Source organism: Pyrgilauda ruficollis, unplaced genomic scaffold (genome assembly GCF_017590135.1).
Source record: "Pyrgilauda ruficollis isolate IOZ18807 unplaced genomic scaffold, ASM1759013v1 scaffold12, whole genome shotgun sequence".
Taxonomy (NCBI): domain Eukaryota; kingdom Metazoa; phylum Chordata; class Aves; order Passeriformes; family Passeridae; genus Pyrgilauda; species Pyrgilauda ruficollis.
In genome coordinates this window covers 15,060,192-15,087,698 of record NW_024510321.1, presented here as the reverse complement: position 1 = coordinate 15,087,698, position 27,507 = coordinate 15,060,192, and the positions used below count along the sequence as shown (strand labels likewise).

Genomic DNA, 27,507 nt, shown 5'->3' with positions numbered 1-27,507 from the left:
ACAAACTTTGCTAATCCTTAAAGCAAGATTGGCTGGGTCTGAAGAAGAATCTAAAATTACAGTGATGCATCCAGTAATAACAAGAAGAAAAAAGATCTATACAACCCCCATTCAAAATGAAAAACCCAACAAAAGCAGTATCTGCTAGCTAAGAAAGTACTTTTTAATGTCTTACCAGTATTTTGTCAAAAGAACAGAATTATTGTATCTTTTGTATGATTTCCATTTTCTAATGAACACAAAGCTTCTTCACTGTTTTTTGGTTGTTCACTTTCAACTAGTACTGGATATTATAGATAATGCTAGGGGAAAAAAAAAATCACTGCTTCAGATCCCCAACAGAAGACAATTATGCTAGGACATGGCATCTGTAATTCCCTTAACCTAATGTGTAAAAAAAAAAAAAAAAAAAAAAAAAGGATCATTAAAAATAGTTGTTTTTCACACAGATGAGTCTGAGAACCAAAATTCCATATTCAGTATTTTCTAAATACTTCCTACACTAAATTCAAGAGCACAGTGAGTCAGGTATAAATCAACTCCTGTGGAAAATGATGCACAGACATCCAGACTACAAAGCATTAAATCAGCCACAACAAAAGAAAATCCAACCCAACAACAACAGCAGGACAAAGACAACAGAGGCATTGACTATTTGGATAGAACAGAAATGCTCTGCCACTGTAACTCTCTCTTCAGCAGAAGACACTAATTCATCACATATCCAGCATTCAATATAATTTTTTTTCTACTATATCCAATCCTTCCTTTGGTTCTTTTCCTCTTCAGTGCCCTTCCCACAGCTCTCTCACAGCACACAGGCAAATCATTTTGCCTTCTCAGATTCTGCTTCCACAAACCCTTTAATTTGTATCTGCATTAGCATCTTTACTTGCAAATCCACTTCTTTTTATTGCTATCCCTTCACCTGATACAGCTTTTATCTATTCCCCATCTATATCAGAAAGCTTTCACCATACTTATTCACATGAAAAACTTCTTTTTTCCCCACAAATCGCTCTCATATATGGATTTGCATCCATATTCTCTCTGTACTGGATTCCAAGTATGTTTTATACTGGAGAAGTAAAATTATTTGAAAGGTGTTGCAAATGCCAGTTGTCCACATATGTAACATCACAACATTATATGGAGTGATAACCAGATGGAGTTATGTAACACAGACTTACCCAGAGGGTAAAGAAAACTCTAGAAAAATATTACATCACTGTGGGCTTTTTTACACTCATTTTCCAGGACCCCCAAACAAAACAGAATATTATTTTTCTCCACTGAAAAATATTTCTCATTTTACCAACCCAAAGTTATTTTAGACGAGAGCAATCTCCCATGCCTCTCAACCTCAGGGTTCACAGGAATAGCAGTCAGCTACCCGGCATCTTGTTTTTCATCACCTTTAGGAGAGAAAAGCATTTGATGTACACTGAAATGATTTAACTCACCAATAAATGGAATTGAAGCCAAAGAGTCACCAGGTGGGCTGGAACTCGATGCTTTCCTTTCCTCTATTCTTTTTATGTGGACTTCTCTCCGAGCATCATTAGGTAACCAACAGGTAGTGTCCGAGGCTGCCTCTTGGTCATTTACAGCAAGAATGTAGGACTGATGCCTCAGAGGCTGGGGAGTTTGGTGGCCAGAAGGTGATTTGTCCCGCATGACCACTGTGTCTCTGTCATTTCCCTGAACATCCATTTGCAGACTTTCAGACTCATGAACATCTTCTCTTTCAATACCATGAATCTTTTGTCTGATGGAACCATCTACACTGTCAGAGGTAGTTAAACACTCACTTGTTGGCTGAACAAGTTTGGCAGAAGCTGGAGCCAGAGAGGAGGACTGGATGGTTTTACCAGTTTCTGGTTTGTGATCTGGGGCACCTTCGGCTCGGATCCTTGACTGTTGGTTTAACAGACTGCTTTGATGCAAGTGATTTACTGTTCTTTGGTCTTTGCTGGCAATAGCATCCAGGCCCTGGTTAAGGGGAATCGATGGTTTTGCTGCATAGGGAGCTGAGTTCTTCAGAGAGCTACTTTTAGAACTTCTGGCTGGTGTGAGGCACAACCTCTCCTGTGAAACACCTGCAGATTTTGAAACTCCCCCAGGAGCTTGCAAATCACGAGAAGGCTGTAACATTTTAATATCTGGTGAAACTTTCTGAAAGTGAGAACCAGGCAGAGAAGCTCTACTACCTGTTCTCCTGTTGTCTGAAATATAAGTATTTGGAGCAACAGGAAAATTTTGACCTCGAAGGGACATATGAAATGCATGTTGTCTAGATCTGTCATAAATACCTCGCCGATCATCTTGTTCAGTAAACCCTGTCCATTTGTAAGTCTTTCTCCTATCTCCATTTGCATCTGCAATCATATTCTCAGAATGAAAATTTTCCAGCACTTCACCCTGTTTGCTGAGATAATCCCAAGACCGAGCCCTGTGATTTCTAGCATTGGCTGAAGGCGAAGTTAGAGTATCTTGTGAAGCACTTCGTGGCCATTCTTTCATCAACACGGGATCTTCAAGCCTTTCCTGGGATACACTTCTCTGCCGGATCTGGACAGACTGCGGAACCCTGTCATGAGAGGTGCTCCTGCGCCGTACCTGAGAAGCAGTGCGGTTTGGCACCACCTGATTATACTCAGTTGTGTTCTGAGAAGCTGCCCTTAAGCTATCTAACCTTTCCTGTATTGTTCTGGAGCCATACATGTGCATGCGCCTATTATCAATGTACTCCTTGTAAGTTTTGTAGGTCTTCCAGTCTATGTGCTGGTGGGAGGTCGGAGAACTGTAGTGATTAGAGACTGAAGGCGAGTCTGTGGCTTGAGTAGAAGGTCTAGTGTTTGGGATGCCTTCTGGACATACTACATAATTTGAAGCTTTACTTACTGTTACAGTTGTATCAACTGGTCTTGTTAGTGGAGTCTGGGGAAGTACAATGGCAGTGGACACTAAAGATGGTGGTGATGTGGTGGTCCATGCTTTTAGACTGCTTTGATCTTTTACACCGTATCTTACTTCCTCTGTCCTGTGTGATGGACCAGCATGGTTATTTCTGCAAGATGGCAAATCTACAGCCTTCTCAGAAGGCACAATAACAGTCCTTACGGTTTCATTGCAAACGCACACGGCTGTATTTGATTTTGCAATGTCTGTTGGTGATGGAGGCACTTGTATTTCCATTCTGTAGGCCCTCTCTGGCTGTGTCAATGCCCGGACTGGTCTACTGACTTGCTGTTTCCCCAGCGAGAAGTCAGAAGGGAGCTTGTCTCCAGCTTGTGCCTTAACAGAGGCTGCGGATGTCAGGCGTGGATAACATATTGGTGGTGGTTCAGGTATGTTGTGGGCATTACCACTGTAGGCTTCGTTGCCTTTCAGGTAGGCATCTTGGGAATACGCCTGTGGAGAGAAGATTAAGTGAGTATTCAGTAGTGAGGGAGATGGAAAACTTCGCCATTTAGTATTTGCATGATCAAGCTTCAAAGGAGGGGAACACAGGTTCAAAATTCACACTCCCTCTAATTTCAGACAAAACGTTAGTTCAAAAGATAAAACCAGCATTCCAGCCCCTTAGTGAGCAGAAACAGAACAAGCAGTATCATGACATACATTCCTTCCCTCAACAATTAAAAATCTGAACTGATGACCAATTCTAGGAAATACTGCGAGTAGGGCACTGAGTCAGGTTTCTCAAAATCCACGAGCACACAACACAGTATTTTTCTCCCCTTTAATTCTGCTTTCTAACATGATCCTTCACATATTTTTCTCATTTAAGCCTCCCATTGCTGGAAACTGGAATTTCATAGCACTCAATAGGTTAAAATACTGCATGATAAATTCAACTAGCACTAGAATATTCTCTATACACTTAGGGTATAAAAAACAACTCCGTTCACAGTACATATGAAAAGTACAGACAAATAAATATACATGCACACGCACTCCTCTAAGATGTCTTCTACATAAAAGCTACTGTTCCTAAACACATAATGAATAAATTGAAGCAGTAACATATTTTTGTGAGCCAACACCCTGTAATTCTTCTTATATTTTACAGGATACAGCAAGTACATGGTACACAAATTTTACTGTAAAAATATAAATGATATTTAGCATTTTTAACTTTGAGGTAAAAATAGTATGAAAATTCATATTCACCACTGTCCATGCACTATTGAAACCCAAACTGAAATCTCTAATTTCCTTAGTGCACTTTGCATCTTCATGCATAACAACCTGACTCCTAAGAAAAAAATGGTTATATTATACTTAGTACGTTTCTGCAGCATTTCTGAAAGCAGGATTTGTCATTGTGAAATTAACAGAACATTCAAAATAATACATCAATGAAAAGCATACAGCATACTTAAACAATATTCTATTATTGAACAACTTCAGCATGACTTTGTTCAGTTTGAACATAATGAAATAAAGAGCCAATGCAGAGCCTGCCAATGTAACAGAAGAGTAAAATAATTTCTCAGGGCTTTTATATGCTTAGGAGTGCTATCATATCCCAGCGTTTCCTGTTCAAATCATAACATGCTCAATTCCAGTATATCAATGTGCTCTGTCTTCACAGCAGACAGTTATAAAAGCCCAAGTGCAGCCATAAAATTAACATAGAGCAAAGTAGAGAGGAGGGCGAGGCATTTACAATATTGCTGCAATGTTACACCAAGCATTAGTGAAGTGCAAAATATTAAAGCACACTGAGAGAAAACGGACCAAATAACACAGGCACAAACCACAAATCAAGAGATCAGCATTATGAAGAAAATTCAGCTCTGTCTAGCTCATTACCAAACTTGCTGTTTCATACTCTTGCTTCTCACAAATGATTAAGAAAAACATGCCTTACAAAACCATCAGAGAAATGGCTACTGTACATTTCTTACCAGTGCTGTGACATCCTTTGTAAACTGCAGCTGGCAGAAAACAGGAAAACACAGTAAAAACTGCTTACAGATGTAAAGATAGAATTATCTTGTCATATTGATGTTGACTACAGCAAGCTAAAAATACAGCTACACTGATTTCACTGGAAGGTACCAACAGACATAAAGGGCAGTAGAGCATAAAAAAATAACTTCACCCTCCTTGTGAGCATGTCCATCTCAGCCTTTAATCTGCTCCTTACATTTATCCTGTACCTTTACAGAAAGCAAAATACGTTTGTGCCATTTTGCCTTATGCATCCCTACAGCTGCCTGCAGAGAGCTCTGGCTCCGTGTGATGAGATTTCCCTTCCACTACAGCCACATCACTGTCTCTCATTTCCCTGGGCTGCTACCATCCATCCCTGCTTCCTGGTGACGAAACAACGGCTTTATTATGCACTTAAAACAGCACGCCCCTTCCTCACGTATATCCGAGCATGACCACCAACTGTCAGCTGACTGCAGCTGCTTTCAGGCTGTACATCTGAAATTAGAGGAATGATGCTGCAGAAATACTCTCCTCATGTGATTTGTAATTTTTTTTTTTTCCTCTACCCATCGTAAAAATCAGGACAGGCTTCCACTGACACATTTAATGGGGGGAAGGAACATATGAAGATTAATATTTTTAACCTTTAAATAAATGGCTATTTAAGATCTTGATGGGCTGAAGAGTTAAATTCTAAAAATTTAAACAGATGCTGAAGACTGAAAAACAGATTGAATGAGGTCCTTCTGGCATGCAAGACAAACAAAAACTATCAACTGTCCCCTAATCAGAAAATCATTACCAATTTATATAGCTGATAAAACAGCTGATATCCCACCTTCCCTGGGATGTGCATACATTACACCAATAGAAAATATCCCATTTATGTTTTTGCAAAATATTCCCCTGACAAACAATGCTTCATTGACTTTGACAGCAGAAAGGCTAAATTCCAAAGCTCGTGTGATCTGATTGTAGCCAGAGACTACAAGTGAGTATAAAAATAAGTTCTCAGCTCCTGACAAAATATATCACAGGTATTAAAATATCACCTTCAGAAGACAGCACTCCCACAGGATCCAAAATGAGATCAGCTAGGTTTTCTCCTCCCCCAAAATATTATGTTTCCATGATTGCAGGTCTATCCAGACAGACAGACAGCCAGTTCTGTGTAAGACAGTTACTGGAAAGTGTACTTCTCCTCAATCTCCACTTAATTCCACCCACTACCCAAGAAAGCACTGAAACAAAGCAGAGCACACTTCCAAGAAAGAGGAATTTTATAGAGAGGATTGTTATACTACCACAGAGTATTTGATATCTTTGTTTCATAACTCTGAATAATGGCCTACAAAAAATAATGCAAATTACAAAGAAACTGATGGATCTGTCCTGCAAGTGTCACACTGAAGGATGTATTATCAGCCTTTTTACTAATGAAATATTTTAACTACTTCAAGCACAAAGTGATGAGATTTTTAGAAGAGGTTTAGAGACTAACAAATGTAAAATACACCAAAGTATTTATTAGTTCATACATTGTTTTGATATTTAACATATTTTGCAACCACATAAAACACAGCTTGAGTATTACTCTCTCTCTTTAGTTTCTCTAATAATAAATAATGTAAAAAATGCTACCTTAATCTTTAAGTCATTGCAACAGGACACATTCATAAAAATGCCATTAGGGTATGGCTGAATTTTAAGTGTTTACAGTCTTTAAAACAAAAACCCAATCAACCAATCAAAAAAAAGGCTCACAACTTAGAGAACAAAACTGGTTTTTAATATCCAGGTTAGTGATGCTCCTGATTCAGATACCAGCCAAGCCATTTCCATTTCTAGAACTGGATACTCAGCAGTTATTCAGAAATCCCAACATGATCCAAAAATTAGTCTAGATGTTTTATGAGCTCTTTTTCACCTTCTCAAAATAATGTCAGTTTCAGAAGACTACCGTACAAATGCAGCAATTTAGAGTGATATTAACTGCTCTGACGGATAACAGCTCTGTAACAATTACTAGAAGAAAATTACTGCTCTTACAGTAAGAACTCAGCATGTTTCTAGTTACTGGGTACTATTTCTTCCCACCTTGAAATCTGGTTTTGTTTGCACAAAGTTTGCAAACTCCTATGGTAAAGGATTAATTTCTTACTGTGAGTTTGTAGAACCGCTAAGGGTTTAACTCCTAAGGTAAAACATTCATGCCATATGATAGGCAGAATAGATTTTAAGCAAATAAACAATTTAACAAGATATTTAATTAACCACCTAAAATTCAGCTGAAGGGTCCCACTTTTACCCCCCCCCCCGATTTTATGCTGTTAGATGCCAGAACAGTAACAGCCAAATGCATGAGGATTCCTCTGGGAAAGAATCATGGGAAACCCTGTACTTTCAAGAGCTTAAACCAACACCCATTAGCCCAAATCCATGAAAACACGCAGCCCTATGTTTCACTGAGGATGGGTGTGCTTCCCTCCACTTCACTACAGGAAGAATAACAACACCAATTTCAACAGAACTATTCACTAAATTGGTGATACGCATTTTGATGAATCAGAAGCTAACATGCCCAATTCCTAGCAAGACTGAGCTTGAGGCGTTCTTCTTTCCTTCTCCAACCAGTCTGGCTTCAGATTTTATTTCTTCACTAGTAGTGTTCTCTTCTACCCTGGTCTTAACCCAATCTCACTGTCATCATGAAACTGCACACCAGAAAAGATTCACCACTCTCTTAAAAGGAAACATTTTCTAGTTACAGTTTGTTCTGGCAAGAATGTTAGTAATACAGCTCAAGCACTTTTATTTTACTCTGCAACACCCAAACACTACAGTGAGACAATGTTATTTGGGAAAAAACCCAAAAAACGCATATCCTTTCTTCCTAAAGGAAGTGCATTTTTAGTATACAAAATTTAATGCCTTAGGCCAAATAAGTTTTATTTCCATATACAAGCTGTGTAAGAGACTTTCTTGTAAAGTCTAAATAGTGGTTAGGAGGGTTGATGAAAATGGTATTTTGTAATATGCATTGTTTGACAACAAACTTTAAGTCTCCTCTTCTAGGTCACTGTGTCTCCACACCACACCCTGCCTTCCACTGTACTTGCTGCCACAGCTTTAATATTAACCTGTGTGCCCATCCGTAACTCAGCAGGAAATCTGGAAGTAAAAAAGTGCTCCAAGTCTCTAAATACAGCTACTCAGAAAAACATCTATATTAGAAGATAAAGCAAATGAAAGTATTTCACAGTTTGCCATGTTGCTCCACTAGGTCTGATGCAACTGGATGGTCACAGGAAGAAAAACAAAATTAACCTGGCAATCTTTAACATTAAAGCCAATTGTGGGCAGACCTGTAGTCAGAGACACAAGGTTACTGGGGGGCATGTAAAACTCCTGGACACATTTCTTCATTTAAGTTTGGGTTTTGGTTTTTTTGGTTTTTTTTTGCTGTTGTCAAAGGGGTTTTTTCCCCTTTTTTTTGTTTTTGTTTTAACTACAGGTGCACAGCTGGCAGTTTCAGGGTACTACAAGGCCTTGAGAGCCACCAAATCCCACAAAAATTTTAAGTTCAGAAATGACAAATGCAGCACTCTTTTCTGCTGATCTTCCAATACACTAGAAATTTCCATATCACCTGACTAGAAAGAAGGAAAACAAAAAAGAAAATCTGTGCTTGAGTTGACTTTTACTCATTTTCCTGGTCATTCCCATTCCCCTACTATCTGTGACAAAAGAAACATCTCTGTTCAAATGCGGTAAACTTTCAGTTACTGATCTGCAGCTTCACTGGTCTGTAATTCTGAGGAAAAATTAAGATTTAACTGAATTTATCAAAAATACAGTAGTAAACAACCCCCTTTTATTTCCACCTTTACCATTATTCATAGAATGTTCAATAACATCTTTCTGTAAATAAAACTGCACAGTTCCTTCTGGAAGGCTAAGGCACATTTCAACAGATTTGGACACTAATGAAACGTAATGGTGACAACACCTAAGACCAGAAGTAACCTCTTACCTTTAGGGACCATTCCTGAAAGGAAACGTTTTTCAGAAATGAAACTATTGGAGATAGGCTGAAAGTTAGGCAAAATGAACTTTTGAGTGAGCATGTAGTGAGAAAAGTGCTAGAAAATGAATGGTGAAAAAAGGATACCTTACCTGTAGTATGTATGTTTACACACAGCATAGTTATACACATCTACAAAATAATATCTACATATATTTACCTGTAATGAGCATCATATATAATGATTAATACGCTACATTACAAATATCTTTCCAAATAAACAGCTCCAATGTAGACCATATAAAAGATGTCATTTTTCAAATAGTGGTATTTTCAAGTGCCCGGTACCTCGAAAATCAGTGACTTGAAGGCTGTATTCTTTTTTACATACACAAAGGACAGTTAGCTAGTAAGTACATTCCAATATGAAACATTCCCAGAAAAAATGGTCCAAAAGTCCTGAACAGAAGACACGCTAGACACAACAAAGCATTCTGACAATGCTCATAATAATGCTCACCTGTAGATAGGTTTAGAAAACTCAATTTACTCTATGGAGCACCTTTACATTCAGTATTTTCCACATAGCACAAAACGCTTTTGAACAACTGGAAAGTTGTCAAAATGTAAACAGTACTTTAGTATTAAACTTGTTATCCAAAGGCTACAAACAGCAACAATTTCATTGAATACACTTGAGAAATATGAACTATTTGTAGTTGACCTAAATGTGTCTTCCATTTGCATGAAGTCAGCAGTACTAAAACCTACAAGATGCCAAAATTCTGTCAAAAAAGGTTAAGGATGCTACAGAAATTGCATATAGATGCATCAAATCTGAAACACCAAGGATAACATGACATAAAAATAATTTTCCTCTTCCTAGCTTAAAAATAGTCAGATACCTAAAAATGTTGCAAAATCATCTCTTTTGATAAATTTAAGTAAATTTATCATAAATTTGAAGAGGAGCATAAAAAAAAAAAAAACCAACACATGCACAGCTGTCAGGAGTTCAAGATTGTGTTATGGATAATCCTTTTCCCCATCCACAAAGTGACATTTTCAACATCACACGAGTTAACAAACACAAGTGACACTGGCTTCACTAATGGCAGGATTTCACATGTAATTCCCTTCCAAGTAAGCACTGCTCACATGCCACAGAGAGCAATGGCCTGGGGACTGGACCACTTCATTGTTACCATTGATGAATGGATTTGAAACCCTGTTTTCTGGAAATTCAATATACCAAGAGGTTCACAGACATATATGGATATTTCTGAAGACTAAACTCAAGGTTTATAAATAGCAAACTAAGGATAGAAACAAGCAACTGTGTTTCAAGCCCTCAGCCATGAGCACATGGAGCAGACTGCCAAGTACTATAAAATTTAGCACAACCAGCATCGTTCCTGAATATAATGAAACTATTCCATGCTCTTTGCACTCGATATGCCACTTGTTAGCTCATACTACAATATCCAGTAGTGCTTGGAGTTTTGCTATTTTTACAGCATACTGGTATTTAACATCAATTTACAATGAGCAACACCATTTGAAGACATTTACAGTGACATATGTCACAGAAAACAACTAAGTTATTTAACATTCTATAAAAGCTTACATAACACAACTTCAGGTGTTTTTCCTCTATTATAATTCAGAGGAATTGTACAGATTCTTTGTTTTACTGAAGTTACTGAGAATGTACTGTCTCAAAAGATTACAAATTATTTTAGAAGTGACAAAATCTTTCCTCCTGTGTGGTGGGCTAAAACAAATACAATTACAGGCCACAACTGACAGACTCTGTTGTAAGATGCAATTCATGTTTATCATCTTTTTCTTCACAAACTGCAGCTGAGCCATCAAAGTTTGACACTTGGAACCACAGATACTGAAGTGTTCTGTGACAGGACTGAATGAACCAACTGCTGCTATCAGAGGTCATTTCCTATAAGCCCAAGTACACCCAGTGCTCAGCCTTATGGATACAGGAAACACCTGTGCCTCCATAGCTTTCCTCTGGAAAATGTGCAACTGGAAGCCCTCAAGGGCAGTTCACTTTATCCCAAACAAATGCATCTTAGCAAACAGTAGCATAAAATCCCTCTGTATCATGACCCAACCCAACAGTCAACAACTGAAGGAACTCACACAAGCTACAGGGTCAATGTAAAGCATTTCTTGCAAAAAGATTATTTTACCTGTCAAACCTAATCCTATTTATATCTTCAAGAGAGCAACCTCACATACAAAACTCACAACTCTTTATCACATCTGAAAACTCAGAAGGACCTTTTGTATAATGACACCTCAAGATTTTTCATATATCCAATCTTTTCCTAGAACATCCAGTCAGGTATTTTCCTCTTTTCTTTACCCCTCAATCTTCCCAAGGAAAAAGACTTTATTTTCTTTTTGTTAATATCCTTTCCTAACCCATAATGCCAACAATCATCCTTTTTTGCCCTCTGTCCCAATCTCACCTGCTGCTATAACAAGTTATACACAACCCATTATTTTTCATGTCTACTTCATCTGAAGTTTGCACTTTGTGTTTTGCCAGCAGAGAGGTGATGTCTCTAAGACCTTTTCATCCAGACAAATACAAATGTTTAAAACTACAGATACTGTGTTGTCCAGATTCTTACACTATTATGGCTACAAGACTACATTAGACAGGGCATTCAGATAATTTAAACGTTAGTATTATTCCTGCATTTACACATATTCACAGCTCCAATTAAAAAAAAAAAAAAAAACAAAAAACCCCAAAAAAACCAACCACCAAAAAACGACCCAACAGCTTTTCTCTCTCACTTATTCATGCAATCAAAACTCACACCCTGCCCCCCAACATTCATGTGTTGGATTACTGAAATATGTCTTCATCAAATGTTCTCAAAATATCACTTCTATTCTAATAATCTTGGCTTGTTGTTCTAACTGGAGAGTTCCTGTACTAGCGTCTACCTTCACTTTAATGTCAAACAAAAGTTTTTTTGTTTTTTCCTTTACCCTTTAATTTGGTCTGTAATAATGGAAAACAGCTACTGAAACCCATGGGTTTTTCTTGACACAAAGTCATCTTACTACTTCTGTGTGTACTAGAAAATACACTTTTCCAACTACTAACAAGAAAATCTACCCTGCTTGTCATCTTCTCTCCTCTGCTTCCAATTAAAAATAAACTAGAGCATATCAATACACTAGGTGTTATGATTTGTCACAATATGCACTTACATATAATGTATTATTCAAGACTCTTTTGGACTTGGAGACACTAAATGGTAGATGAATCATCTTACTACACATGCAGGATGTCAGTTAAAATAAAGAACAAATAAGCACTAGTGCAACAAAACATTTATAGCAGTCACAACTAAAAAATTTGGTAATAATCTTTGGCCAATTCATCATACTGCTTAGTCCACTCACAATTACTGAGTTATTAACACAGGCTTCATATGGTAGTTTTTAAACTCACAAGAACTCCAGTTCTTTAGAACTGGACAACCTAGTTAAAGGAAGCAATGTGATTCATAAAACATAATGAAATTAATCCAAATTACAATAAAATATGAACAAGATACATTTTTTAACATGCTAGAAATATCATGTGAAGACAGTACTCCCTATATTTAGATTCCCCTGAAATTTCAGGCACAGCAGCAAGGCAAGGAAACATCTAAGGAGTTACAAAGAGATAAATATTAACTCTAATTATTGCTGACAGCACACTTCGAAGACTTTATAACCAACAACAGGACATTTTTGTTAGGTAATATACTCTCTGAACAGAAGCTTCATAAACATACCAATTGAAGGATGTCCTCATCTTTTGGCATAACACTAAGTTCCAATACGCTGTCACTGAAAGAAACAGAAAAAAAATCACAGATAAACGCTCAGAGATTTTAATTTCTTATTACAAGGATAATCCATTTACTTCCATAGAGGAAAACTCTTCAAGAACTCCAAAACTCAGCTATTATGACAAACACATGACACAACAAAAGTAAACACTGATTTCCTCTAGAATCTTAGGAAGTAAGAGTAGAAGAGAAATCTGACTGAGCCAGTTTATTGAGGCAACACACTGGTTTGGGTAGTTTTATTTCCTTTTTTTTCCCCTTAAGTCCTAAAGTACACTACTAACAAGTAGAGCTTCTTGGACAAAACAATGCGACAAATCTGTGAATAAAAGCTAAAACTTTCCTTTCTTCCATTTAAAACTAAAGTTTCTTAGCACTTTTTAGAACTGCTGTGGCAACATCATAATCACTGACTCATCTGAAAAAGAGGAGCAATACCAAGGCCAGTACTGACCTACACCTTTCCATCCAATCATCTCCTAGCAGGATCCTAGCAGGATCAACAGTCATTCAGATGATATCTGCATTATAGATTAAAAACACTTGCTATTTGTAAGCACTGCATTTGTCATCTGAGCTGCTGAAACCACAAGCAGCAGTAGCATAAAGATCCAGGAATCTGAATAGTTTTATCAGTGTGACTCAAACACTACCAAAATCAGGTCATCAATTGTACAGTGTACCAGCTACACAGTCAAATATTTAAAAAACTGTGAAATCCACAGTTGGCACGTACCAGAAATTAGGTATTTTCACAAACAATAGAGAAGCATATGCTTGTAACATTGGATACAGAATAGATGAATTTATTATCTCATCTGAGATAATGGAATAATCTGCTCACATTCATTAAATGTGAAGTGGAACAGGTACAGAGAAGGGCTGCAATAGACTAATGTACAGCCTATTATAACGAGGCCAAAAAACCAAAATGAAGTTACTGTGACCGTTACTCAGAAATCTCACATGTCAGAATTAAAAAAGGATATTTAAAAAACGTGACCAGTATCAGCATAAGTATCAATGCAACCTACGTGGCTATCTCAGAAATCAGCTCATCGGTACTGGTTAGTACAAAGGTGAGGAAAGACAAAACCAGCACAAAGACTGGCCCAACTACAGGGCACACCAATCAGCCTATGAAAGCACGGAGATGGGACCTCAGTTTATTTGTGCAGAAAAGAAAGCCATGATCTCAAAATGTAATGTGTGATTTATTATGCTTTCTTTTGTGAAAAATGTTTCTATTTTGTGGTTCCTTTCCCATTTTCTAGCAACCACAGACGTAAGGCTGAATTCCAAAAGCAGAGTAAGGGTATTTGGTTTCACAATCTTTTTAAACCACTATTCATTTTGGAAAAGAGTGTTCTCCAAGCAGCATAAAAACTTTAGTCTTAAAACTGAAGATCAGCAGTGATTTAAGTTTTTTTTTTCTTTTAAGTCCCCACACACCTAGGTAAAAGTAAGTCTTGAAAAGCCTTGTGAAGATTATTTTAAATTACTGAATTACAAGAAACAAGGGAGTATTGACTTTATGTGCACTTCAATAGCACTTCCCATACTGACTGAATGCATAAACAGCTTGAGGCATTTTTAACCAAGTGTTCAGATTTCAGCTCTACACATGGACAGCACATATGTAAAAATCATATCAGGCAACTGCTTGCTTGCAGGATGAAGACCTTGGATGTCAAAAATATGATAGCATTGCTCCTCTTGAAGTACTTTTTGTATAAAAAAATATAATTTGACACAGAACAAACCATACTCATTGAAATATTTTGCATGTTTCTCCTCCTCTCCCTAAGAAAGTGATTAAATCCATTTACACAATTAACATCTTTTTAAAAGACATTCAGAGGACTAAAGGGTTCCATTCAGAAACAATGTTTTACATGTAACTCTAATAACTACTTAATTATTCTATTCCTGTTTGCCTGAAGAACCTTTTGGAGACAATTTGGATATTCTAACTTCATATTTTGTGACGTGTTCTCAGGATGTTTTTAAATTCTGGTATCAGAAACAGAAATTATTAAGGAGGACTTCTGGTTTATTGTACAATATAATGTAAATGCAAATTGTGAACTAGAAAGTGTTACTAAGAACCACCACACAAAGTGATAGTCTACACTGGAGCACCAGACACGGTACTCAGACCTCTCAGAGGTATTTATCATTCCAATTACTTTCATTACACATTCTGAGATTTAAATTCAAATGTCGTGATTCCAAGTTATCAAACTAAAGCAGTAATCATAAAGTCTATCTTCTGATGCATTCTTTTGTATTAATGAAAAAGATTCAGTAGCTAAACTCTGTACATTTCTGAGTAATCCAAACACTTTCAAGAACAGTTTGAAACAAGAAACAAGCAGAATAGACAATCATTCAAATTCCCCAGTTTAAGAAAAGAAGGGGGGGAGAAAAGAAGTTGCAAATCAGAATCTGTTTCTTCTTTTATTTGGAATAATAAATAAATTACAGAGTTTATGTTAGCAATCAACATATGTCCAAGTTGATTATATATGTAAACAGATAAGAAAAAATTCTTAATGGACAAAAACAGCAAATGTTGGCAAAAAGTAGGAAACGTAGAGTTAAAAGTGCAGTCATGATTAATCTTACAGACTGTAGTTAATTTTAGCAACTCTTCTGAGGTGTGCCTTTCATCTCCCAGAGGAAATAACTAGTGTAACTTTAGGGTTTTTGCTATCTCCAAGCAGAGGAAAATAGAAAACATTCCAGACACAGCTTGAAACTTTTCTATCAACAGTAATGTTCAGTCTGAATTATATCCCGTCCTTAAGTCCCAATGGAAGATACGGGTATCATTTAATCTAAAGCAGCTAAATTCTGATAACTGCAGCATTATATAATGAAGACAAGCAGCTAGAATTGAACAACTTTTCAGAAAAATAATAAGCAGCTATAAAAATGGAGCCACAGAAGTAACCTAAAAAAATCTGCCTGCCCTGAGTTTTATTGCAAACAGCTGAACAGTGAGCAATGGGGAAGCCCTCTCTTTAGAGAGAAGAGAGGATGAAATGTGTTGTAACCTTAAAAACTGCTCTGAAGAGGAGTAAAATGACAAAAGAATAAGCATTTATACTCACCAATATGTTTGAATGAGTAATTAAAAACAATAAAAGTACCGTAATCAAAATGTCTAGAAAACCAACATACAACATTATGAAGACTATGAAGACTTTCATTTCATGCAACACATTAAGACTATGAAGAAAACTCTCTTTAGTTACAAAAAATACTTCAGCAGACAATTCAGCCTTTCAAAAGGCCTTTCAGCAAGCTGCTTTCTCAAGGCCAACTAAAGAAGCCGAGGCGTGCAGGATGAAACATCAGCTAAGACCCAAAACACAGCAAAAACTGTTATCACTGGGTGTTTTTAATGTGAGGACATTCAAGAGTGAATTTGTGCACGGCCAACCTATCAAGAATTACTAAATCAAGCAATGAAGATAAACCCTGTGGTTCAGCAACTTCCTGAACCAAGGATTTATAGAAAGAGGGCTGGTATTATCTGACCACTCAATCACTCTGTAGTTTCAGCGTTTTCACAGACTTCAAATATATCTTTACTGTGTATTATCATAGAGGATAATGGCATAACAGACCATCAGTCTGGCCCAGGTGGCAATGCTAATGCAAGAGCAGCATGTACCATAATGCAATTTTATTTGCCATGAAATGGCAGCATAAGAAGTAAAATAACTCATGTTCAGACCAAACTGCTCTGAGCTCAAAAATAGTTTTCAAGCGAAGAATGAGAAACAGCTGATCCTTTAGTCACATGAGAAGTACTGTCTGTAAGCTACAAGATACACCTGATGTGGAGGCTGAGCTCTCTTTATGGATCAGAATTAATATTTATCTGTTTATCCTAAGAGGTTCAGCTGTAGACTTCCTGATGGTTGAATATGCTGTATAAAATGCTCAAGGATACACATGACCTTTTGTTACAATCTTCTGTGATGTACACATCTGGCTCGAGAAAACAAACTGTTCTCTCCTAACACAATAGCATCCCTTCATCCTCCCTGCCCTCATGGAAATCAGGGGGACAGATGCAGCAGTGTGCTACACCCTTCCTGGCTGCACTAGATAATCACTGACAAGGCCTTGTTCAGGTGTCCGCAGTTCGCCCACAGTGGGCAGGGGTTCAGTCCTACTGAACAGTTCACTACCTGCACTCACCGAAAATACACTTGATTCACAGGGACACCTAGAGCTAAGAATCACTGACCACACAAGCCACTCAAAGATGTGACTGGTCTCTTTCTTGGATTAAGAGAGTTGATTGACAGACCTACATAGCTGGGCATACACTGTATCTTGGGTATACACTATTGTACAATAGTGCTGCTTGTAAAAATGCAAAATAAAGAAACGATGCATGGCTAGTGTTATGTCCAGTGAAGGAAATAAAGCCCATCTGTTCAGCTCTTGTACAGATAGCACTAATGACACAAAACATGTTTCAGTCTACCTTGTCCATCACATCTTTGAATACAATTTTGCTGATTATAAAAAAACCCAAAACAACAACAAACATCCAAAACAAAGCCACAGCGACACAAACCACCCGAGGTGGACGCATTTTAAACAAAATCTTGAATAAAGACATCACTGAAATAGGAAGACCAGAATCTGATTTTTCCTTCTCCGAACAGTAAGTATACCTAAGTTTTAACATGTGATAAGCCAGTAAAAATATGACACATGAGATGTACTTAGAAAACATTCTTTAATGCTGATCATAATACATCTTTTTGCCACATAACTCAGTATTATATTGAAAACTTGTTGTTATAGAACAGAAATTGCCACCAAGAAAACTGTAAAAAAGAAGGGAGACATGAAAGAGTATCTAGACTCATGCATAGACATGATTTCACAAGTGCTTGTGAGTTGAAGGAGCAGTAAATATTAGTATTTTCTCAACTCTGAGCAAGGTTCATAATTTGCTGCATAACAGAGGAAAGCAAAGATTTACTGCAAATATTCTGCAGGTGCGCACTAGCATAAATTTCTCCTTCACCAGATATGCTGATTTCTAGTTCTTAGATCTCATAAGCAAGGTGGATTTTATAATCTTTTTTTCCAATTGACACATGTATATATACCTAATCTGTCTATTTCAGTTCAAACTTCCTCTATAACACTTGGTGTTATTTGCTAACAAGGGACAAGTACCAACAATAAAAGGACCGTGGTACAATTCAGCGCACGTTTCTCAAACTTTTCTCAGCAATCAGCAAATATATGAAAAAATAAATAATAAAACTGAGTGTATATTAATGAAAATTTAGTAATATGATGACTTTTCCAAACTACCATAAATGGTCATTTCACGCTCAGTACATAAGAAGTATAAAGATAATACAAAATATAATACTTAATTGATAACGACAATACTACTATATACTAATATAATGATAATACTATTATCTTACCTGTTCTGTATTAAAGCAATGACTTGAGAATATGTCTTCCCAATAACACTTTCTCCATTGACTTTTATAATTCTGTCACCTGTAGAGGGAAAAGTTATAACTGAAATTAGTTTATCTAGAAGTTTTTTAAAAAGTTTTTATTTTGTATTTCTATACTTTACAATAATCAAGAGTATCTATATGATAAATTCAAGGTTAGTCTTCCTCAAAAACCAAAAATTATTTCTCCAAATATTTTGTTACACCTTCCTGCTTTAGTTTCATACACTCTCATAAATTAATTGTCAAATATATTGTGTAGAGCTCTTTTTAGCCTGTGATGAAAAACCTATCCTGTTCTTTTGACCAAATTGTATTTAAGACATCTCTGATCAGAAGAGCAGAAAGTTATCTTGAATTTTCTCATGGAGAAAATGGTCTGAAGGATTACAGGTCGGGAGCTTTAAAAAGCTACTGGAAAAAGAAGAGCTGAAAGAAAGGTCTTGTACAAAATGAGGCAAAGGGAATGGTTTTTTTCAACAGTAGTTTTAGAAATGAAAAGCTCTTTTTGTTTTTCTGGCACGATCAAATCAAAGCAAGGAAAACCTGTCACTGACTACTCACGCTATCTTGGGACAATAATGCTTCTAATGCTTGTGCTCTGTGGAGGTTCCCCATACAAACCCCATGGATTAACAAACTACACAGATCTGACACTTCAATTTTGTCTGCACACACAAAGTAAACATCATGCTAATAAACTGATAAATTTTCAGCTTTATAAAAGTTTACCTATTCCCCTTTATCCACTGGTTACCTTCTTGCCTGAAAGAACTCTGAGTTTTCTCTCCTGCTTCCTAAGCGATGAAAGAAAGCTTGGTGGCAACAAGCTCTGAACCCCGTCCTGGCTAGGTCATACTGCAAACTTCCCCAGAACACACCAGATCCTTCTCTGGAACTTCAACTGGCTCTTTTCCAGGTTGTTTAAGAACAGCCTGCAATGTGGGCTACATTGCCACACATCTTTACTCAGTATTCCCACTAAAAACTATAATTAGGAGTATCATTACAGTAGGTCATATAATTTTATCTGTACTTGTGCAGCTTTTATTTTTCACAGAAGCAGACTAGATTACACACAGCAGTGACACGAGTCTACTTGAAATAGGCATCCCATGGATCTGCCAAAAGATCTGATGGGGACACACTGCAGAACTGGTTACATAAATGACATGAGCACAGACAACTCTGCAAGTACAACTTTGTTCTGTTTCAGATACGTAGGAAGGAGAAGTCAGTGCCTGTAGTGCAAAAAAAGATACAGAAATATGAAGGCTTTTTCTAACAGCTCTCCATCAGTCTGGTGGCCTGCTACATATTTTGATCAAAGTAGAAATTAATCAATGTCCCTTCCACACACATTTTATTTCTTTATATTCCTGCATATAGATAAATGACAGCACAAAGATCAAAACATGGGAAATACAGATCTGTTTTGGCTGTTAGTATTTCAATATTTCTAATATTTATGAACTGTATTTTTTAATGAAGTGCCTTAGAGGTTAAATATGGGAGAAGTATTACCTTTCTAACTCTAACAAAGAAGATTTTACAGGAGTATTCAAAAATACTTCCAAATGGACTGTCTTAAACATAAGATATCTTTCTCTATTCCTCAAATTTGCAAGAATATTTCAAGTTTTCTGGTGAGTAGCAGCCAGAAATGGAGCTCATTTATCACAGATGACGAAACTTACGTTGAAACTTCCAGTATTACAAAGGACCTTGCAGCAATGAAACAAGAATTGGCAAACAATTTCCTAAACTCGTATTGAATATTCAAGTATTTTCGTGTAACCATGAAACAGAGCAAAATTACATTAGCAAAAAAAACCCCAAAACCAGTTAATAATAATAACAGTTGATTCTGCAAAATAAGAAATGTATACAGTGTCTGCATGAGAGGTTAAGCAATCTACCTGGCTTATTCCCTGAATGTTTTATAATACCAAGGTAGAGATATATTAATATATTTCAGCCTAAAATTCATAAACAAGAAACACTAGCATGATCTAATTAGATGTAACTGCTATAAGCAGTGTTTTTAAGAAGATTCTACTTATTAAAAATGTCTTCTCTCATTTATTTTCTGCTCTTTATTCTGGGCTCCTAAAAATCTCTTCTATAAGGAAAAAAATAATTCTCTACAGATTTCATCTCTCTCAATTTGGCAGACACTGAACAGAGCAGAAATTAACATGGTGGTTCCTCTGTACAAATTCAACATATGCTGTGTTTTATCAAGCCAAAACATCTTTATATAATAGCAATCAAATTTTACCAAAGTAGCCCTTCTCTAAATAACTACCTAAGGAGGAGTTAAAAAACACCAAAACCCTTATGGTGTACAAGTGTTTTTAAACTGATCAACCTAGGAACTTTGCATTTCTTTAGAAAGAACATACAAAACTTATTCTATTCCAGTCAATTTGAGGTACATAACTCTTTTCCAAAAATATATCAACATCCCATTATTGACATAAGCGCAAGCCTTTCAAAGAAGAGAAGTTTTGCCACATTTTTAAGAAACCTGTGTTCATAGTGGCATCCATCTATGTATGTAATTTTATCACCTGTAAGATTTTCTATTCTAATACAGTTTTTTTTTTCTTTTAGCATTTAAGTAAAGGTATGACACAGTTCACAGAGAACCTCCACGTTTTCTGCTCTCCGGTTTGATTAAATGAGCAATTGAACAGAATTTTGTAAGAACAGGAACTCTGACTGTTCCTATTTGATTTAAAGAAAGTAGAGTAGAAAAATTTTATTTCATGTTTGAAGACCTGAATGTTTTCAGGCTACCAATTTGTCCCAAACCAAAGAAATAGGAGTGTACAGGTATTATTTGCCTTTTTTTCCTCTTCTTCATGTATTTTATTACTCTCTTTAAGATAGCAAATCAAAAAGACTAAGACTTTAATACCTTGACAAGCAAAACAATGTTCTAAGGTGAAAAACCCTGGAGGACAACTTAAAAGCTTCTAAAGGAAAGAAAATGGTTTAAATGGAAGCTAGAACTACATAGTAGCAAACTTAAATCATATGTATTTTACATCATGCACATAAACATGCTATTGAACAGTACCTGTGCACAGCCCAGCTTCAAAAGCAGGTCCACCCTCTTTAACTTGTTTAACAAATATGGTATCCATTGGCTCCAGTCTATTTCTTTGTTTTCCTGAGAAAGAAAGAACATTTCTTAATAGCATTTCATTATACTGCATTACAATGTTTTAATTTTAAAATACTTTGGGATGCAATCCTGCTGCATTCACAGAAACATACAAAAAAAAGTAATGTAATGGAAACTGAAAAATAAAATTTAAAAATCTTCCCTTAAATGGAAAAAACGTAACATTGATTTACAGTTCTCATGGACCACAAAAGTGATTTTCCAACAGTTTTTCAGAAACTCCAAGAAGTCTAAAGTTTTCTTGAAGATTCATCAAGGTTCAAAAAGAAATTTATAATTCAAATTGTGTGCATAGCATATGTCTGCACATGCTGTATATCTGTATATATCTGTATATACACAACTTCAAGTAATCTACAGTAGTTAAAAACCACGTACAGCTGTATTTTCTTGCTTTCTCAATACACACTTAAGTTCTATACTTCCAGAAACACAGGCACCTTTTGGTTTTACATGCCTCTCATCAAAGCTAAGTAATTCTTTGCTAAGCAGCCACGGCTTCTGAAAATCAAGATAGGAGGGTGGGAGTGTGTACAGTAAAACAAGCAAAAAACTCCAGGGTTATACAGCAGGCTAAAATACAGTGTAGCTGTCCTACATTTGCACACAGCTGGAGCAAGCCATTTTACAGCTTCTACACAGCTTCACTAATGGAATTATTATGCCAGTGAAGTTAAAAAACCACAACCAAACCTCCAAATTACCCAAATATTCACAAAGAAAGCCACCCAGAAATAATGAAAAATAAATAAATAAATGCATCCATTATGGCCCTGCATGGTCCAGTGCTCACAGAACCAGTGGCAGAACCTGAAAGGCTACAGCCAAATACAGTCATGGCCACTGCCAACTCCTGGCTCCAGTTTCTATCCCTGTTGCACACTCCCAGCCAAGGAATTGCCACCTTTGGAGGCTATGTGGTGACAAGCCAGCCCAGGGAACTGACAAGGAACAAAAATAAGCTGGGTCTGTGCTCCACTACAGCAGGAAACCCCAGTTTAGTGGAGAGACGAGGAGGACGAGGCTTAAACTGCAGGAAAAGAAGGAACAACAGCACAAGAGAAAAAACGAATTGTCTAAAACTGGCATTGCTGATAAAATAAACTCCTTAAAACTGGCATCATTAGGTTCTAACCATTTCTGAAATGAGTGACTTTTGATTTAGGCACAAATGGCCCTACTTTTGGAAGAAGTACTTTCCCCACACCTTTAAATGTTCCACCTAAAATGTTTAATAAATCACAGTAGTATTTATTGAATATAAAAGGTGCCCCCTTAACCTCTTTTTTTTTAGTTCAGTTTCCATGTGGGCAAAGTTCATTTGAAAAACTTTAATAAACTGCAAAAAACCAGACCACCCTGTGACTCTGATTCACGTTTTTCAGATCCTGGTTTTAGCCTAATGCCTTTATTGTGCAGATCCTCAGTGTCCTGCCATTTTACCATAAAGCAATTTAACAAAATGGCTCACTCATATGGCTCTAAATGGCCTTCTCAAAACAGCTCCAGATTGGGAGCAAATAATCAAAAAGTTTATTTCACAGAATCAGATAAATACTATATATAAAGCAACTGAACTACAAATCAAGAAACTCCAGCTGGCAGCTCAGTCCCCAAATACTTAAAATTTGATTAGCAGGATACAGCTACAAGACATACAAAATGCTCTTTGTGAGCCAAAATTAATATCTGTCATTTTTAATCTGCAGATTTAAATAGACACTGAACATGTGATGGGTCTTGTCCTTTAAAAAGCCAGTAACATTTCAGCAAGTTTAGAGAAGCTCCAAGATTAATCTACCCAGATGTCATGAACAAAAAGTTGCTTCAATCGCTTACAAGGATGAACTTAAAATGTGACCTTTTATAGGACCACCAAACATCCTTCCAGTGCTGTCACTTATCTTTTACTGAAGTCACATACATTTCCTAAAGTGGCAAGAAAAATAAAAACAATACAGCTTCCATAGCACGTTTAATTTATCACACCTCAGCTTCCTTTATAAAATACTCTTCAAAAAAATGTTAGCGGCCCACTGCTAGTTTGCTTAACACTCAAGTGCTACTTTATGCCTTGTCTATACCTGAACATGCAAATCAAGAGGCCAGGCAGATAAAGCTACTCCCATTCAGTATGCAACACAGAACACCTCTAATACACCTCCCACTTCTGAGTTACAGGGGAAACTTGCCACAATTTATGGAGACCAGAGACTGCAGCCTTCCCTGACATCTGACTTCTGGCCTGCCTGTCAGCTGCACTGGGCACATTACAGGCTATCACTTCACATTTCCACATGATTTATCAATCAATTCAGAAAGCGAATTGCACATTAACTTGGTTCTTTGTCCCACTTGCAGAAGGGTGCTATATTAAACAGTCATTCTTACTTCCTAAAAAAGGTCAACCATCACATTAAAAATCAATTTAAGGGCAAAAAAGTCAGGATAAAAGGTTCAAAATGTTGGTCACATTTGCACATTCATTTTACAATTCAGCACTATCCAAATACAAGTAGAAACAAGAAGAAATCTTAGAACTCTTAAGCTCTGGTGGAGAAATATATGTTCTTCACTTCTCCTTGATCTTCTACATATTTGGATACAAACCAAATCTTTTTTAATCAGTAACATAGAAATTGACTTCCTTGAATACATAACCTCAATGTACATTTATACTTGGGAGTGAAACTCAAGCAAAGCTAAGCAATACTTTTTGACAGTAGAAGCTAACAGTACTTTTTCAGACCAGCTGAAGGGAATAAATCTTGAAAATGTGCACTCAATCATCATAAAAATAAACCTCAAGTAAAATGGATTATCTAGTAACTCACCTCATGTCTCAAAATTTAACATTCACTATACTCTGATTTAATTATGCCTAAATCTCCATGTGGTCCTGTCTGCACCCAATAATTAGGCAAAAGCAAGATGCTGGCTAGAAATGAGCGCCTAAACTGCCCTCTTCCTGAACACCACAATATAGAATAGAATATCACAGCCAAGAGATTTACCTCAAGTTCTCCAGCTCTGCACTACATACTGTCAGGATTCACAATTTTTGTTTTTAATATCAAAAAGACCAATTTTTTTGAGCAGCAATTCCTGACAAGGTGATACAACAAAGAACAGTAACAGCACCTCAGACTCTAGTTTGTAAGACATAAGTCTTATTTGTGCTTTTCCAATGCTCATTACTGCCTATGATTTTGCCTCCTTCCTCTTTCTTCACACTTTTGTAAACAAAACAACATACTCTCTAACTGAGCAATACATTGCAGGCTACCAGCAAATACAACAATTTCTCCCAAATCTTCAACTGCAAATGAAAAATAAGACATCATGCACACACGAAGAACAGACAAAGTGTGAGGTCCCAGTAACACACTCACATATGCAAGGAAACAGCACAGATGAAAAGCACAACTTCTGTAAAAAGAACTTCATTTGTACTTCATTCCCTCTTAAATGTAGCTATAGAAAGAGATGTTGTCTTACATTAGGGCAATAAAAAGAAAAAAAGCAAATAAAGTTGGTAAGTACACAACTCAGCTGATGAGAAACTGAAAAGCCCATCAAGTCGTCCTTTCCTGTACCACTTTTGTAAGCACATGAAAATTTCCAGCATGAGTAAATGGTCATCAGTCCGTATAAATTCAAAGGCAAGTTTTTGTCCAGGCAGTACTGTAGTTTTGCTAACAGAACAACTAAAATACAGCTTGCAGTGCAATGACTCCCTTCAATGATGTTATCCAAATGAAAATATAACTTCAGAGTAAGCAAACTGGTGTCTGAACTTTTAATTCGGAGATTCAGCATCATCAGAAATAAGGAAAGAAAAATAAATATCCAAGTACCGAGAAGGCTCAAGACAAAAATTCATTGGCTTAAACAAGGATAGTAAGGAATCAGGAGAGTCTTAATAAGGTCCTTAGTCTAGACAACCAAAGTTAAGAAAAAGTAGCCTTAAGAAGCACTAACACCTGTAAATCAAATGCAATACAAATATAGAAAACCAATTTATTGCAACAAGGTTTTTCTGAGCCAATGTGTTTTTTCATAATTCTATGCAAATCTTCTAATTAATCAGAGACTACATGCCACCTACAATAATCACAGAGATCACAGTAAAATCTAGAAACTAAAATTAGTGCCTTGTTTTAACTTTTGTTCAAATGACTGCAAAATAGACTTTATTCATAGCACATATCATGGAATCATTCATGATCTAACTTTTATACTGCCTGGATCTATGAGCTGAGACTTCAAGTCAATAATGCCTTCACAGTGTGACAGGAGAAAACAAGTCTCCCATTGCAAAGGAAGCTTTCCTGACATATGTTTAAGAGGCCACAAGTGGCAGAGGGGAATATGTTGCACTAGCAACCAGTATATTTACAAAATAATAGAATTCAAACATGCTTTCCCTAATAAAATGAAATATTTTTAAAAACACTGCTACTTTTAAACGGAACAGTAGAATTAAGACTAGGTAATACTTAAACCTGGCTTACATCTGGGGAGTGATACTCAGTAAAGCTTCTCCTAACTCCCCCAAATTTGATATAGAAATTAATTTTATCTAGGCGCCAATTCCAGCTTAATCCCCTAAAAATCTAGTTTGAAATACAGCTGCAACAAGGAACATAACTAGTATTGTATCAAATGCAGTAACCATGACTTAGTTTTTAAAGTACTCATTGCAGAGCAGACAGTATTACTGTACTGCTCTATGATTCACCTGGAAAACAAAATGACATGGCATAAGATATGCTATCTAATCTACCAACACACTACAGCATAGCAACAAGCACTTCATTTCTCTGAAGTCATTAACCTTTTCATATAAAACACAGATTAAAACATCTGAGTCATAAAAGACTATGAAAAGTACAACCTTTACATTCTGAATACGAAAGGAAAAAAGAAAAAACAACAATCTCATGCCAAAGTGCTATTGCTGACAGAGTTCTTCCTTTTGACCTGCAGAACACAAACCATCAAGTGCTGAAACACAGTATAATACATACTTTCATACAAAGTCTCTCCAACTAGCCACTGCTTAAAAACATGCCATTGCTTCTCTTCCTCAAGGGGAGAAGAAAAAATTCTTCTGCTCAGGACAGCTGAACTGTGCTCAGAAATCCTCATAACACAGGGATTCAATAAAGTCTACAGAGGTCTGTAAAATAACTTCTTGTAGAACATTTTTACTCCCAGCCCTATGCTCAGCAGATAGCAAAAGGATGACTTTCACTTTTACATTTAAGAAACCAGCCTCATGAAACACCTCAGATTAATCAATTAAGACAGGTTCTTATGCACATCTTTCTCTGACTCAAGGAGGAGGAACATTCCTCTTGAGCATGAAGATCTACAAGTATGCTTTTGGGGATCCAAGGCATTTGAGCTCCACTGGTTCAACAATGCTGAGTGACACTGATTCCTGGGATGCCTTTCAGGCAAAAGGAGGGGAACAGATACAGCATGGCAAATGCTTCAAACTGATTACTCAATCAAAAACCTGTTAATCTACAAAACTACTCAAAAAAGGTTGTTGAAACTACAGCAGAACTTACATCTATTAACTGAGATTAAATTTAATTAAATATAAATCACAAACCTGTCAGGATGACATCTAACTGAGAGAGGCCAACTACAGATCATTCTGCATATTATAATCTGCAAAGTGAGTTTCATACATAGTAAGCATTTCCCCACTAGCAATCTACTCTGGAAAAGGAGTCCAAAGGTCTCAGTCCAGTCCCAACAGAGCTTATTTCACCCACCATCAAGCTCAAAGCAACTCAACTGAAAAACACCAGCTGAAATACAGTGCCAGGGATGAGCCTCTGAAAGAATGTGATAAGTAAATTAGTGCCATTGAGTCATTTAGCAGAGAAACACTTGGCATTCAGCTCTCTAACACAGGAAAAATACATTCTTATC

At 36.7% G+C, this 27,507-nt stretch overlaps 1 protein-coding gene across 4 annotated transcripts in view; it reads right to left on the bottom strand.

Annotated features, from left to right (window-relative positions):
• ARHGAP21 (Rho GTPase activating protein 21) overlaps positions 1 to 27,507 on the bottom strand; it is a 112,996-nt gene that overhangs the window by 28,034 nt on the left and 57,455 nt on the right. For 2 of the 4 annotated variants that reach the window (XM_041486313.1, XM_041486283.1), the window contains 5 exons: positions 21,451 to 21,543; positions 18,327 to 18,405; positions 12,796 to 12,850; positions 4,917 to 4,976; positions 1,464 to 3,414 (listed from right to left, as the gene is read on the bottom strand). In XM_041486313.1, the coding sequence (XP_041342247.1) occupies positions 1,464 to 3,414; positions 4,917 to 4,976; positions 12,796 to 12,850; positions 18,327 to 18,405; positions 21,451 to 21,543 (2,238 nt within the window). The remainder of the gene's footprint in view (positions 1 to 1,463; positions 3,415 to 4,916; positions 4,977 to 12,795; positions 12,851 to 18,326; positions 18,406 to 21,450; positions 21,544 to 27,507) is intronic. The other 2 variants (XM_041486292.1, XM_041486302.1) reach the window with 2 other exon arrangements.